This window comes from Ranitomeya variabilis, chromosome 1, assembly GCF_051348905.1.
Source record: "Ranitomeya variabilis isolate aRanVar5 chromosome 1, aRanVar5.hap1, whole genome shotgun sequence".
Taxonomy (NCBI): domain Eukaryota; kingdom Metazoa; phylum Chordata; class Amphibia; order Anura; family Dendrobatidae; genus Ranitomeya; species Ranitomeya variabilis.
Window position 1 is genome coordinate 15,168,017 of NC_135232.1, and position 15,194 is coordinate 15,183,210.

The window sequence follows — 15,194 nt, forward strand, 5'->3', positions numbered from 1 at the left end:
AGGTGATGAAGGAACAGTGCAAGCTACTCAAAATAAAGCAGTTGCGCATGTCGATGTATCACCACCAGACCGATGGACTAGTGAAGCGCTTCAAGAAAACCCTCAAGTCCATGTTGAAGAAGGTAGTTTCCAAGGATGGAAAGGATTGGGACATGTTGTTGCCCTACTTGTTGTTAACCATTCGTGAGTTACCGCAGACTAACAGGAGATTTTCACCCTTTTAACTACTGTATGGCAGGCATCCTAGGGGTCTGCTGAACGTAGCCAAAGAGAAGTGAGAGTAGGAACCTAACCATATAAAAGTGTAATTGAGCACATGGCCAATATGCAGGACCATATTGCAGCTGTCATGCCTATAGTAAAAAAGCATTTGACGGATGATCAGGCAGAGCCATGTATATAACAAATAGGCCACGATATGCAGGAGGTCAGGTTTTAGTCTTGGTACCCATCGCCAAAAGCAAGCTTATGGCCAAGTGGCAAGGTCCATATGAAAAAGTGGGGGAAGTTAACTACCAAATTTACCAACTCTGGAAAAGAACCCCCGAAGAGTTTTACCATGTCAATTTGTTGAAAGGGTGAAAGGATCGGGAGTGTACGCTTACGAATACAACTCCAGGCATATCATCTGGGGACCCTCCGATATTGACCCAGATAGCGGCCAAGAGAGAGGTAAAGATAGGAGATACTCTCTCGAAATAGCAGCGTTGAGAGGTGCGGAAATTAGTACAACAGAATAAGGATGTATTCTTGAAACTACCAGGTCATACCTCTGTCATCCAGCATGACATTGTCACCGAGTCTCATGTAAAGGTATGAATGAAACCATACCGTGTGTCCGAGACCCGGAGACAAGCCATCACGAGTGAGGTAAGACAAATGGTCCAGCTAGTAGTAATTGAGGAGCCCCAGTGTGACTGGGCTAGCCCCATTGAGCTAATCTCGAAGCCGGATGGAACATTACGGTTCTTGTTATGACCTGGTGATTACGGAGTAGCACTGAGATGACCTGGTGGGTAAAACAAATCATGGACAAGCTCCGAGGAGGTGGCAGCTCCACCGACCGCAATCCCTACTCCTAACACCAACACTAGAAATAGCCGTGGGACGTTCCTATCTCTGCCTAGACGCCTCGTCACAGCCTAAGAACTAACTACCCCTGAAGATGGAAACGGAAAACTATCTCGCCTCAGAGAAACTCCCAAAAGGAAAGCTAGCCCCCACAAATATTGACGGTGAGTGGAGAGAGAAATGACAAACTCAGAAATGAAAATTAGATTGTAGCAAAGGAGGCCAATACTATCTAAATAGACAGAGATAGAAAAGGATACTGTGCGGTCAGTATAAAAAAGTAAATATCCACGCAGAGTTTACAAAAATAACCTCCACACCGACTCACGGTGTGGAGGAGCAAATCTGCTACCCCAGAGCTTCCAACTAGCCTGAATATTTCATAATGACAAGCTGGACAAAAGAGACATAACTTAAACCTGAACAGAAGGTCAAAAGCAGGGAAACACCCAAGAACTAGCAGAACTTATCTTAAGCTGAAATGGACTGGCCAACAGAGGATTGAATCCAACAGTAAAACATTGACAGCGGGCATGGACTACAAACTAGAGCCCAGTTAAATAGCAAGGCCAGGGAACCGATTAGTGAAAGCAGCTGCTAAGTTCCACTCGAAACCACCAGAGGGAGCCCAAGAGCAGAACTCCCAAAAATACCATTCATAACCACAGGATAGAGCCCAAGAATGGAATTCACAACAGGTTCTGTAATGACTTCCGTAAATTGAATGAGGTTTCAAAGTTTGACCTTTATCCAATGCCCCAAGAGGACGAGCTGATCGAGCGACTAGGGCAGGCCCAGTACCAGGTACCTCTCACGGAGTCAGCAAAAGAGAAGACCACCTTCATAACACCGGAAAGTCTGTACCACTATGTCGTCTTGCCCTTTGGACTACATGGGGCACCAGCCACATTCCAGAAGCTGATGAACATAGGAAGTATGCCATCGGAAGTATGCGCCAGCTTACTTGGATTACATCATCATCTTTATTACTGACTGGCATACCCACTTATCCCGGGTACAAGCTGTAGTGAATTCGCTCAGTCGCAGGCTTGACTGCCAATCCCAAGAAATGTGCACTAGGGCTCGAGGAAGCCCATTACTTAAGATATGTAATTGGCCGTGGGGTTATTAAACCCCAAATAAAATCGAGGCCATACAGAACTAGCCCCCACCTTTTACCTTCAAACAGGTGAGAGCATTTCTCGGCATCGTTGGGTATTACCGGAGGTTTATATCTAATTTCACTGAGAGAACAACACCCCTTACTGATCTAAAGGGAAAGAAATCGGTAATGGTGCGGTGGCACCCTCAAGCGGAGGAAGCCTACCAGTCTATGAAGGTGATGCTGTGCGGACAGCTCATCTTCATCAGCCCCAACTTCAAGAGAGACTTCGTTGTGCAGACGGACGCCTGTAACGTTGGCTTAGGAGCGATCCTGCCACAGGAGATAAACGATGAGGAACATCCGGTCACCTACCCAAGTAGGAAACTCACCCCGGCCGAGAAAAATTATAGTGTAGTGGAGAAGGAGTGCCTGGCCATTAACTGGGCCTTGGAGTCCCTAAGCTATTATTTGCTTGGTCAACCATTTTGCATGGTGACAGATCATTCACCCTTGGTCTGGATGAGAAATGCCAAGGAGAGGAATGCTTGGGTCACCAAATGGTTCCTGTCTCTGCAAAATTTCAATTTGACCATGAAGCATCGTGCAGGGAAGGCACAAGAGAATGCAGATGCCCTGTCCCGGGCACCCAGTATGGTGACAAGTGTTCAACCCCAGAAGTTTGAACAGAGGGGGTGATATGTAAGGGGGATCATATGCGAGGGTCGATATGTGTCCCCCAAGATGCGGACGGAGTCTTATTAAACCCACTGGAGTGCCTTGTGTTCACATCACGATGCCTGTGACTCACAAGGTAAAATAAGAGTGTGGATTGGGTCCAAGTAGTGATTGGTTTTTAAGAAAACCCATTAAGGGCTTTTATTTTTTGAGGCATTTGCAGGTTTGGTAGTGGGGGGAATCCCTCTCTGCAACCCGGGTTTTGGAAGTGGCTCTGTGGCCACGATTCCATTTAATTCTGTCAGTTTTTGCCTTGGATGTGTCAGTTTGGAGTTTGCAAGCTGCAGGGCAGTTGTCTCCTGCAACCCAGGACTGTGTGACACTAACACAGAGCCAGGGGAATCAAGGCAGCTGACACACCCAAAAGACACGGCGGTGCCATAGTCCACGCCAACGGGTTCAGAGTTCTGGAATGTGTTTACGGTGACCCGGCTGCGATCTGGAGGACATCAATCCTGTGTGTGAGGTTTTAAGACATTAAAGACATTTGCTTTGAATTTTTGTGTGGTTCCTGCCAATCTGTTGCACTGTACCAACCCAGCTGCACTACAGCACGCTTAAAAAGATGGACACCGCTGGATCACAGGTCAGACAGTATACACACTGCCTCCATCTGCCTCATTATGGGGAATCTTCCACCGGGGGTTCCATCTGAATCACATTTCCGAGGTTTACACGGACACCCCGGTGTAAGCGCTCAGCATAGAGTGCAGGATAAATGTGAGCCGAGCCTTACTTTGATCTTTGGGAGGCAGAATTAACAAATTAACAGCAGGTTAAGAATTGTTTTTTTTATTTTTTACGCTGTTCCTCGTACGGTATAAGCGATTAGACGACTTTATTCTTCGGGTCAGTGCAATTACAGCGATACGATACTTACCGTATATCTGGTTTTTATGTTTGGCTTCTGTCGCCATCTAGAAGACACTTATTTTTGCTAAATAAAGTTTTTGCATCACCATAGTTTGAGCGCTATAATTTTTCTATATTTCTGCCGACAGTCATGTGAGGGCTTGTTTTCTGCAGGATGAGCTGATGTTTTTATTGGTACCATTTTTGTGCATATGACATTTTTTTTGATTGCTTTCCATTCTGATTTTTTGGGAGTTAGCATGAAAAAAAACACGCAATTTACGAATTGACTTTTAAGTTTATTTTTTTCTTTTTTATGCTATTCACCGTGTGGTCAAACAACTTTGGGTCAGTACCATTACAGTGATACGACATTTCTAAAAAAAAATTTTACACAATGAAACTATTTTACAGTAAAAAATAATTGGTTTTGCATCACTTTATTCTGAGAGCTATACATATGTTATATCTTTATAAGCATACTGACACTAGAGTTATTAGACTCCCATAGTCAAGAAGCGCTGAATCTTAAACAAATACCTTTATTAACATATAAAATACACATACACATGGTTAAAAAATGCCTCTCAATCAAAGATTTAAATACCAGTACAGAGACCAGCGAATTTTAACTTGTGCAGATCCAGGTAAATACGCACAGTAAATATAATTAGTATTGCACAGACTACAATGTAGCAAAAAAAGGAAATTAGAAAGTGACAGTGCAGAGTAAATAGCCAAAAAAGGCCCCTAAAGGTGCCAATAAATATCGTGCATTCCCATTTCCTCAAATAGAGGACTATGATAAGTCATAACGCAAGGATAAATTATCCAGCAATAATAACGGACAATTGTCCGACATACATAGTTGCATGTGTTTGCACCTGATATACTCCTAAACCTTATAGCCTAACAGTGGCCAAATAACATTATGGTCACCCGCACCTAACACAATTCCAACCCGGAATCCGGAGAACACATCTCACTGTGGAGACTCAATCATGAAAACAAAGTCCGGTGCAGTACACATTACCTGGGTACACAGATAGACGTTCGTAACCTCGTGGCACGCTGAGACTCCGTTACCCCGACGCGCGTTTCGCATCTGCTTCTTCCTGGGGGCGTGTCGACACGCCCCCAGGAAGAAGCAGATGCGAAACACGCGTCGGGGTCTATCTGTGTACCCAGGTAATATGTACTGCACCGGACTTTGTTTTTATGATTGAGTCTCCACAGTGAGATGTGTTCTCCGGATTCCGGGTTGGAATTGTGTTAGGTGCGGGTGACCATAATGTTATTTGGCCACTGTTAGGCTATAAGGTTTAGGAGTATATCAGGTGCAAACACATGCAACTATGTATGTCGGACAATTGTCCGTTATTATTGCTGGATAATTTATCCTTGCGTTATGACTTATCATAGTCCTCTATTTGAGGAAATGGGAATGCACGATATTTATTGGCACCTTTAGGGGCCTTTTTTGGCTATTTACTCTGCACTGTCACTTTCTAATTTCCTTTTTTTGCTACATTGTAGTCTGTGCAATACTAATTATATTTACTGTGCGTATTTACCTGGATCTGCACAAGTTAAAATTCGCTGGTCTCTGTACTGGTATTTAAATCTTTGATTGAGAGGCATTTTTTAACCATGTGTATGTGTATTTTATATGTTAATAAAGGTATTTGTTTAAGATTCAGCGCTTCTTGACTATGGGAGTCTAATAACTCTAGTGTCAGTATGCTTATATTTATTTTGAAGTGTTTCCCATTCTAGGGGTTGAAGAAATGGGTTGGTGCTTTATGTTTATCATATGTTATATCTTCACTGATGGAGCTGTGTGGCCGCTTGTTTTTTTTTTGTGGAACAAGATGACTTTTTAACGATAACATGCTTATTTACATTTTGTCTTTCATCTTGTTTTATTCTTCTTTCCGTTCAGTGATATGAATATGATGATAAAGCATTGTGGTTTTTTTTTTTTTTTTTTTTTTTACAGTACTCACTGAAGGGGTTAATTAGTGTGACATTTTTATAGGCTGGGCTGGACATGGCAATTCTAAATATGTGTACTTTATTTGCTCTTGTCTTTACATAAATATCTATTGGCCTGTTTTTTGTTTTTTATTTAATTTGTGATTTAAAAAAAAAAAAATTTCATTTTTTTAGGCTGAAAGTGCCCCTCTCGGCTTATACTCGAGTCATTGTCCCAGGGGGTCGGCGGGGGACTGGCAGGAGTGGTGGCTGTCACATCATACTCACCCCATCCCAGCGCGGTCTCTGCAAGTCCCTGCTTCTCCGATGGTCTCTGGCGCCGGCAGCTTGTTCCTGTGTTCAGCAGTCATCTGGTACCGCTCATTAAAGTAATGAATATGGAAGCGACTCCACTCCCATAGGCGTGGAGCGCATATTCATTACTTTAATGAGCGGTACCATGTGACCGCTGAACACAGGAATAAGATGCCGGCGCTGGAGACCATCGGAGAAGCAGGGAATTGGAGAGACCATGCCAGGAGGGTGAGTATAATGGGGGAGGATGAGCCATATGATATTCATCTGTCCCCGTTCCACTTCCGGGCTCGTCTAACGTGTCCTCTGGCTGTGACGTTCAGGTCAGAGGGCGTGATGACGTGTTTAGTGCACGCCCTCTGCCTGAACAGTCACTGCAGAGACCTGGAAGACACAGCGGCGCGCGATGGTGGAACGGGCACAGGTGAATATCGCAAGTGCCGGGGGCCTGAGCCAGCGGTGTCATTGGCACCAGGCCCCCATAGCGTGCTGGTGTCCCCGCCTGCTCAGGACACCGGCTGGCGGCGAAAGGTCAGTATGTCATTTTTTTATTTTTTTTTTAATCGCAGCAGCAGCATATGGGGCATATAATTCTATGGAGCATCTTATGGGGCTATCAACTTTTATAGAGCATTATATGGGGCATATTTTAATAGGGAGAATCTTATGGGGCCATCATTATCCTTTGTGCAGCATTATATGGTTCATATTTTAATATGAAGCATCTTATGGGGCCATCATTAACTTTTGTGCAGCATTATATGGGCATATTTTTGTATGGAGCATCTTATGGGACCCATCATGAACTGTATGGAGCATTATATGGGGCTCCTGATTCAATGTGGATATTCAAAATCATTTAACCTACTGATGGCTGAATTAATTTTACTTTTATTGGTATCTATTTTTTTTTTTTTAAATTTGCCAATAGCTGCTGCATTTCCCACCCTAGGCTTATACTCGAGTTGATAAGTTTTCCCAGTTTTTTGTGGCAAAATTGGGGGTCTCGGCTTATACTCGGGTCGGCTTATACTCGAGTATATACGGTACTTATTCCCTCTATGGGACCTTAACTTATTACTCTGATCGCAGATATAATGCATTACACTGTACATGTACTGCATTGACAGAAGCCTCTTAGACTGTGCTCCTTGCATGGTCTAAATAGGCTGACACTGGCAGATCATGAGGTTGTCATGACTATCTAGGGTTGCCATGACAACCATCGGCCCTCTCCCAACCTCCTAAATGTTGCGATCAATATTTATCTCTGCATTTAGGGGTTAAAATGTTGAACTTTCTCCAGCTCCTCTGTGGTTCCATCCTTAGTGGAGACAAAACTTGGAGAAGTTGTTTCTTAGTACGGCTCCTCCATGTGACTGACGAGGGTCTTCTCTGTCCCTCTCCTCAGGGTCCTCATCCTCCGAGTGCAGAGCAGAGAGCACTATGGTTTGGCCTTGATGATATCACTTCTACTTGGAGCTCACAATGTGCTGGGACCTCAGTACCGGTGGTGAGGACCACAACAGTGTAATTTAGTCCCTGATACATAAACCTAGAATTACCAGTTCTGAGAGACGTGTCTCATATATAGACAGATACATGGCAGGTCATATATTCAGTATGTGTGTCTCCACAGATGGATCCAGGAGGAGGAATCCACCAGAGAGATGTCCCAGTCTTCTGTATTCCCAGGACTGTCCGGAGGAGAATCACAACATCCCAGAGGATCATCAAGTAGGTGACACTGAAGCCTCCACAACATCTGACCATGAAGTGATGGGACCTGAGCTCATCTTACATTTTCCTTTTTAGGGTGAAGATCTGATTGGTATTAAGGTTGCAGTTATACATGGAGCACAAGAGGCGATCGCAATATGGGCCGATCTGCAGGGTGAGGACGGGAGACTGTGATGTCTGTTCTGTGGTCATCTACTACTACTACCATCCTCTCATCATTACAGGACACAATCTATTCCGTCACTGTGTTTTTTTACAGATGGATTCAGGAGGAGAAATCCACCAGAGAGATGTCCCGGTCCTCTGTATTCCCAGGACTGTCCAGAGGGGAATCACGATGTTCTTGAGAAACATCCGGTAGATAATGCTGGGCCCTTAACTGGATCTGTTTATGGGGGAAATGTCTGATCGAGGTCATAGGTGTCTATTTTGGCGGTCTCTTGTATTGTGCTGATTGTTACATCTTATATATAAGGAGGAAGATCCGACTAAGAATAAAGTGAAGGACGAGACAGAAGAAGAAGCGATGACGAGGGGGGATCAGCCGTGTGTGAGTGACTGGAAGGAGGAGATTCCGGGAGATGTTTCCACAGGTGTGTTATAATGTCCATCGCGTGATCATGATGACTGGCGTGTGATTATAATGATGCCTCCCACTGTCTCCTACACTGAGGTCAGCATGTTGGTTACTCTACATCCATGCAGGCCGCCCGGTGGCATAAGGAGCCCTATGGTAAGTCAGGAAGTGACATAATATGGAGGTGTCGGTCAGTCATACGGCTGTCATATCTCTGCCACTCTGGAGGCCATCTTGGATGTAAGAGGACCAGAACACGGGTCTCGGAGGCAAGTGGAGGATCCATGTAGGTGACAGTACATGACAAATGTTTAGTCCCTCCTCTGTGCCGCGGGTGGAGAATTGCTTTATCATAAAAGGGATTATAAGCTTGTATCTACAAACAGCTGCAATGGCCACATTTAGAGTTGTTGTTATCTGACAATCATATTAGTTTTTGAGACCTGGTTCAATTAACATAGAAACATGGAGACAAGATGCTGCCCAGAGCAGGTGCCCTTTACCATCCACTTATATTTAGTGCCAGCATGTTATATTTGGCCAAATCTTGTAATCTGGATAGATGCACTATAGGGTGAAAAGCATTGGGCCACTCTCATTTATCATTGCATTCTGGTTTCTCTTTCAGGCCCCATTGCATCCACTGGTGTATAACATCTGTTGTCCCATTGTCCCCCCCAGTGTATAACATCCAGCCCCGCCAACCCCCCCCCCCCAGCATATAGCATCTTTCTCCATTGCCGCACCCTGGTGTATAACAATCATCGTCCCCCCAACACACACTTCGCCGGTGTATAGCATCCAGCCCCGTTCCCCCCTGGTGTATAACATCCAGTCCCATTGCCCCTCCATGGTGTATAACATCCAGACCCGTTGCACATTGGTGTATAGCATCCAGCCCCGTTGCCCTCCCGTTGTATAACAACCAGCCCTGTTGTGCCCCTGGTATGTAACATCCAACCCCGTTGCCCCCTAGTGTATAATAACATAATGACTCCTGAAATGTGAGGATGAAAAGTAAAATCAATAAAAAAATGGATCTGTAAGGCCTATAATGTGGGAAATGTTTGTCACAAAAACCAACTATAGTTGTGCATGAAAGAAGTCACACCAGAGAGAAGCCGTACTCATGTTCACTATGTGGGAAATTCTTTAGAGATTAATTAAATCTTGTTAGACATTAAAAAGTCACACAAGATCGAAGCTATAATCATGTTCACTATGGGAAATGTTTTATAAACACATTTCATCATATTAATCTCTTAAAGGGGGTTTTCTGATTTTGGAAAACCACTGTCTCTCAGTGAAAACAAAATTCCTGTGCTTTATTCACTCTCCCCTGGTTCAGTGCTGAGTCTCCGTTGCTGCTACCAATGTCTGTTATTTTCTGCAGTGCTGATATCACATTGACAGCGCTGCAGCCTGTAAGGGAGCTCAGTGGTTTTGATCAGCTGATGCCATTTATTCGTGCAGAGCTGCTCATCTCCGTTATTGGCTTCAGTTACCTCAATGAGACGTCAGCACTGCAGACAATAACAGACAATAATAATTTTATTTCTATAGCGCCAACATATTCCACAGCACTTTAGATTTTAGAGGGAACTTGTACAAACAATAAAAGACATTACAGAATAACAAAAATCGCATAAATACACGAAGAGGAGTGAGGGCCCTGCTGCTTACAATCTATGAGGATATAGGGGAGACACAAAACGTGGATGGTAACAAGTGCTTGTATTGTACGGTCCAGCCATCAATGTAATATATAGGGTGTTCATGTAATGCTGCATGAACCAGTAACCAACCAGTGTGTGTACGGACCCAGAGGGCAATTAAGTGCATGAAGGGTGTGAGAACAAATGATACGAGGGTGCTGGTTTTGTACTAAATTTTGTGTGGGCAAAACAGGGATAGTTAGACAAGTGTGTTGAGGCAGTAGGCCAGTCTGAAGAAATGCAATTTTAGGGCATGCTTAAAGGGAACCTGTCACCCCCCCAGGCGTTTTTAACTAAAAGAGCCACCTTGTGCAGCAGTAATGCTGCATTCTGACAAGGTGGCTCTTTTAGTTCTGGGTGCTGTAACTGCCGAAATAATCAGTTTTGTAATTTGTCCTAAATACCTTTTCTTCAGTCAAGGAGGCAGGCCTTTCCCCCCTGCTGCAGACGCCACACAGCCGTCACGCAAATCTTGGCGCCGGGCGCCGCCTCCCCACCGCTGTTTTGAAAGGAGCCGGCGCCTGCGCTCTTTTCTCCTGCCTTGGGCAGGCACAGTGAGCGCTCCCCGTCTGTCCTCATATGCAGTCCGGCTGACTGCGCCTATGCAGACGCCCTGCCTGTGAATCCCAGCCCCGCAGTGTCTTCTTATTTATTTATACTACTGGGCTGGAAATCACAGGCAGGGCGTCTGCACAGGCGCAGTCAGCCGGACTGCATATGAGGACAGACGGGCAGCGCTCGCTGCGCCTGCCCAAGGCAGGAGAAAAGAGCGCAGGTGCCGGCTCATTTCAAAACAGCTGTGAGGAGGCGGCGCCCGACGCCAAGAAGATTCGAGTGACGGCTGTGTGGCGTCTGCAGCAGGGGGGAAAGGCCTGCCTCCTTGACTGAAGAAAAGGTATTTAGGACAAATTACAAAACTGATTATTTCGGCAGTTACAGCACCCAGAACTAAAAGAGCCACCTTGTCAGAATGCAAGCATTACTGCTGCACAAGGTGGCTCTTTTAGTTAAAAACGCCTGGGGGGGGGGGGGGGGGGTGTTGACAGGTTCCCTTTAAAACCATGGGTGTTGGGGATAAATTGAATTGTCCTTTGTGGTGCATTTCAAGGAATTGGCGCATCACGCGAGAAGTCTTGGAGATGGGAGTGGGTTGATCGGATTATATTATAGATGCTAATCAGGTCATTAGCAGAATAGAGGGCACGTGTAGGGTAGTAGACTGAGACTAAGGATTAGAGGTAGGAGGGAACTGAAGCATGGAGTGCTTTGTGGGTGGGAGTGATTAGTTTATATTGAACTCTGTAGCGGATGGGTAACCAGTGCAATGACTGGCACAGGGTAGAGGCATTGGTGTAACGGTTGGTGAGGAATATGATCCTGACTACTGCATTCAGGACAGATAGTCCTGAGGAGAGAGTTTAGTAAGAGGGAGACCGATTAGTAGAAAATGGCAATAGTCCAGACGAGAATGAAAAAGAGCGACAGTAAGAGTTTTTGCTGAGTCAAAAAGTAAGAAAAGATCGAATTCTAGAAATGTTTTTGAGGTGCAGATAACAAGAGCGAGCCAGTGATCGGATGTGGGGGGTGAATGAAAGATCAAAATCAAGTATGAACCCAAGACAGTGGGCAAGTTGCTGGGGAATAATGGTAGAACCACACACGGAAATGGCAATGTCGTGCATGGGTAAGTTAGTGGAGGGAGAAAACAACACAAGGAGTTCAGTTTTTGACAGTTTCAGATAGAGGGAGGACATCATGTTAGAGACAGCGGAAAGACAATCACTGGTGTTTTATAATAATCACCCAGTCTCCCTGAGTGACTGAGCTGTGGGCAGAGCTTCATCGCATGTCACAGCCCAGCATCACAATGAAACTCCGCCCACAGCTGTCACTGAGGAAGACTGGGTCCCGCCTTGGAGATGCCGTTTCAGCTTCCAATTCCGGAAGTTGTCGTGATATCACCGGACATCAGAGTCAGCTGCATGCGGGAGTCACGTGATGGAGATGAGTGTACAGTGATAGTGCCGCTCACAGGCACATTTGGAAACGCAAGGTATTTGAAAAAAACCTTATTTCCAATGTTTAAATTGATTTGCCCACTACACATTGTAGTGGACAACCTCTAAGGTAATGTCACTATGGATTGTATAAATGATGGCATGTATTACTCAGTTTGTATTAGTCCGATAAAGGAGCTGGACAGGCTCCATAACACGTAGCTTAATAAAATAATTTTAATAAGATAAGAACTCTCCCTACATCCTTGACAGCGCTTTTGAAAACCCATTTTTTACTTACATTTTTATCCTGATTCTTTCAACCTGGACCTCTTGGTGGAGGATCAGGCAGCACCACTGCAGCCATGGAGAATCAATCATGTTAACACCATGGTTGTGCCTGGAGCTGCACAATTAATCCAGCGTAGTAGTAGTCACTCACGCTTTCTATTTGTTTTTTATTAAATAAATTTAGAAATCCCTTTTGTGTTTTAGAAAAAATTCACATCCAATCTATCTTTCATCCTTATAGGAAATCCTTGTGAGAATAACGGATTATCACTAAATTGTAAAAAAGATAACAGGAAGCACTCTAATGGAGAAAACCTCATTTCCCTTCCTGGACCTCCTGGACTTCACAGCACTTCACTTTCTTATAATCCTCCTAATCATGAGGATCCCTCTCCTGAGCAATCTCACATTGGTACCAGAATTCCACGTGACAAAGTGAATACAAGATTTCAGTATGACAAGCAACTTACTACAAGCTCAGATTTTTTAACACAAGGAAGACCTAAAAGAGAAAATTCATGTTGCTGTTCAGAATGTGGGAAATGCTTTTCAAATAAATCAAAATGTGTTAGACAAGAGAGAATTCACACAGGAGAAAAGCCATTTTTATGTTCGGAATGTGGGAAATTCTATACAGATAAAAAGAATCTTATTGCACATCACAGAATTCATACAGGTGAGAAGCCATATTCATGTTCGGAATGTGGAAAATGCTTTACAGCTAAAAGGTGTCTTATTAGACATCAGAGAATTCACACAGGAGAAAAGCCATTTTCATGCTCGGAATGTGGAAAATGCTTTACAGATAAAGGGAGTCTTATTAGACATCAGAGAATTCACACAGGAGCGAAGCCATTTTCATGTTTGGAATGTGGGAAGGCCTTTACAATTAAAGTGAGTCTTATTATACATCAGAGAATTCACACAGGAGCGAAGCCATTTTCATGTTTGGAATGTGGGAAGGCCCTCACAAGTAAAGGGGATCTTATAAAACATCAGAGAATTCATACAGGAGAAAAGCCATATTCATGTTCAGAATGTGGGGAATCCTACACAAATAAAGGGAATCTTATTATACATCAGAGAATTCACACAGGAGCGAAGCCATTTTTATGTTTGGAATGTGGGAAGGCCTTCACAAGTAAAAGGCATCTTATAAACCATCAGAGAATTCATACAGGAGAGAAGCCATTTTCATGTTCGGAATGTGGAAAATGCTTTACAGAGAAAAGCAATCTTATTAGACATCAGAGAATTCACACCGGAGCGAAGCCATTTTCATGTTTGGAATGTGGGAAGGCCTTCATAGATAAAGGCGATCTTTTAAAACATCAGAGAATTCATACAGGAGAGAAGCCATTTTCATGTTTGGAGTGTGGAAAGGCCTTCAAAGGGCATCTTACTAGACATCAAAAAAGAATTCACACAGGGGAGAAATCGTTTTCATGTTTCCAATGAGGAAAATGCTTTTTAGGTAAATCGCCACTTAATAAACATCAGAGAATTCACACAGGAGACAATCTGTATTCAGGTTCATTCTGTGAGAAATGCTTTACAGATAAATCAAGTCTTATTACACAGGAGAGAAGCCGTATTCATGTTCACTGTGTGGGAAATCTTTTGTAAATAAATCAAATCTTGTTAGACATGACTTAAGACATACAGGAAATAAACTATAATTTATGTTCACTGTGTTTTATAAATTTTAATAAACATTGCTCAGAATAAATGAGTACTCCCCTTTTGATAAGTAAGTTTTTAATTAATATCTCACTGAACACAAGAAAAATTTCTAAAATTTTGGCAACAAGGAGTTTCATTGAACATTTTTTAACCTCTTACCGACAGCCAGTAATAATAGTCCACGCATGCTGGTACTTATTGACGCAGGAAGGATTATTACTCCATTTGCCTGTATGACCTCCCTACAATGCCTGGGCATGCTCCTGATGAGGCGGCGGATGGTCTCCTGAGGGATCTCCTCCCAGACCTGGACTAAAGCATCCGCCAACTCCTGGACAGTCTGTGGTGCAATGTGACATTGGTGGATGGAGCGAGACTTGATGTTCCAGATGTGTTTAGTCGGATTCAGGTCTGAGGAATGGGCGGGCCAGTCCTTAGCTTCAGTGCATTCATCTTGCAGGAACTGCTGACACACTCCAGCCACATGAGGTCTGGCATTGTCCTGCATTAGGAGGAACACCGGGCCAACTGTACCAGCATATATGGTGTCACAAGGGGTCTGAGGACCACATCTCGGTACCTAATGGCAGTCAGGCTACCTCTGTTGAGCACATCGAGGGCAGTGCGGCCCTCCAAAGAAATGCCACCCCACACCAATACTGACCCACTGCCAAACCGGTCATGCTGAATGATGTTGCAGGCAGCAGATTGCTCTCCACGGCGTCTCCAGACTCTGTCACATCTGTCACATGTGCTCAGTGTGAACCTGCTTTCATCTGTGAAGAGCACAGGTTTTCTGTGGCAAATGCCAAGCATCCTGCATGGTGTTTGGCTGTGATCACAACCCCCATCTGTGGACGTCGGGCACTCAGACCATCCTCATGGAGTTAGTTTCTAACCGTTTGTGCAGACACATGCACGTTTGTGGCCTGCTGGAGGTCATTTTGCATGGCTCTGGCAGTGCTCCTCCTGTTCCTCCTTGCACAAAGGCTGAGGTAGCGGTCCTGCTGCTGGGTTGTTGCCCTTCTATGGCCCTTGTTGTCCTTCTATGGCCCTGTCCATGTTTACTGGCCTGTCTCCTGGTAGCACCTCCAGCCACTATGCTGACTGACACAGCAAACCTTGCCACAAAACACATT

At 44.4% G+C, this 15,194-nt stretch overlaps 1 protein-coding gene across 2 annotated transcripts in view; it reads left to right on the plus strand.

Moving 5' to 3' along the window:
- Positions 1 to 15,194, plus strand: part of LOC143793538 (uncharacterized) — a 379,060-nt gene that overhangs the window by 29,577 nt on the left and 334,289 nt on the right. The window contains exons 3-7 of one of the 2 annotated variants that reach the window (XM_077280593.1): positions 7,692 to 7,789; positions 7,868 to 7,946; positions 8,052 to 8,149; positions 8,268 to 8,385; positions 12,614 to 14,120. The exons of the other annotated variant lie outside the window; for it this stretch is intronic. Coding sequence (XP_077136708.1) covers positions 7,692 to 7,789; positions 7,868 to 7,946; positions 8,052 to 8,149; positions 8,268 to 8,385; positions 12,614 to 13,830 — 1,610 coding nt within the window. The 3' untranslated portion in view covers positions 13,831 to 14,120. Of the gene's footprint in view, positions 1 to 7,691; positions 7,790 to 7,867; positions 7,947 to 8,051; positions 8,150 to 8,267; positions 8,386 to 12,613; positions 14,121 to 15,194 lie in introns of those variants that run through there. 2 annotated transcript variants of the gene reach the window in all.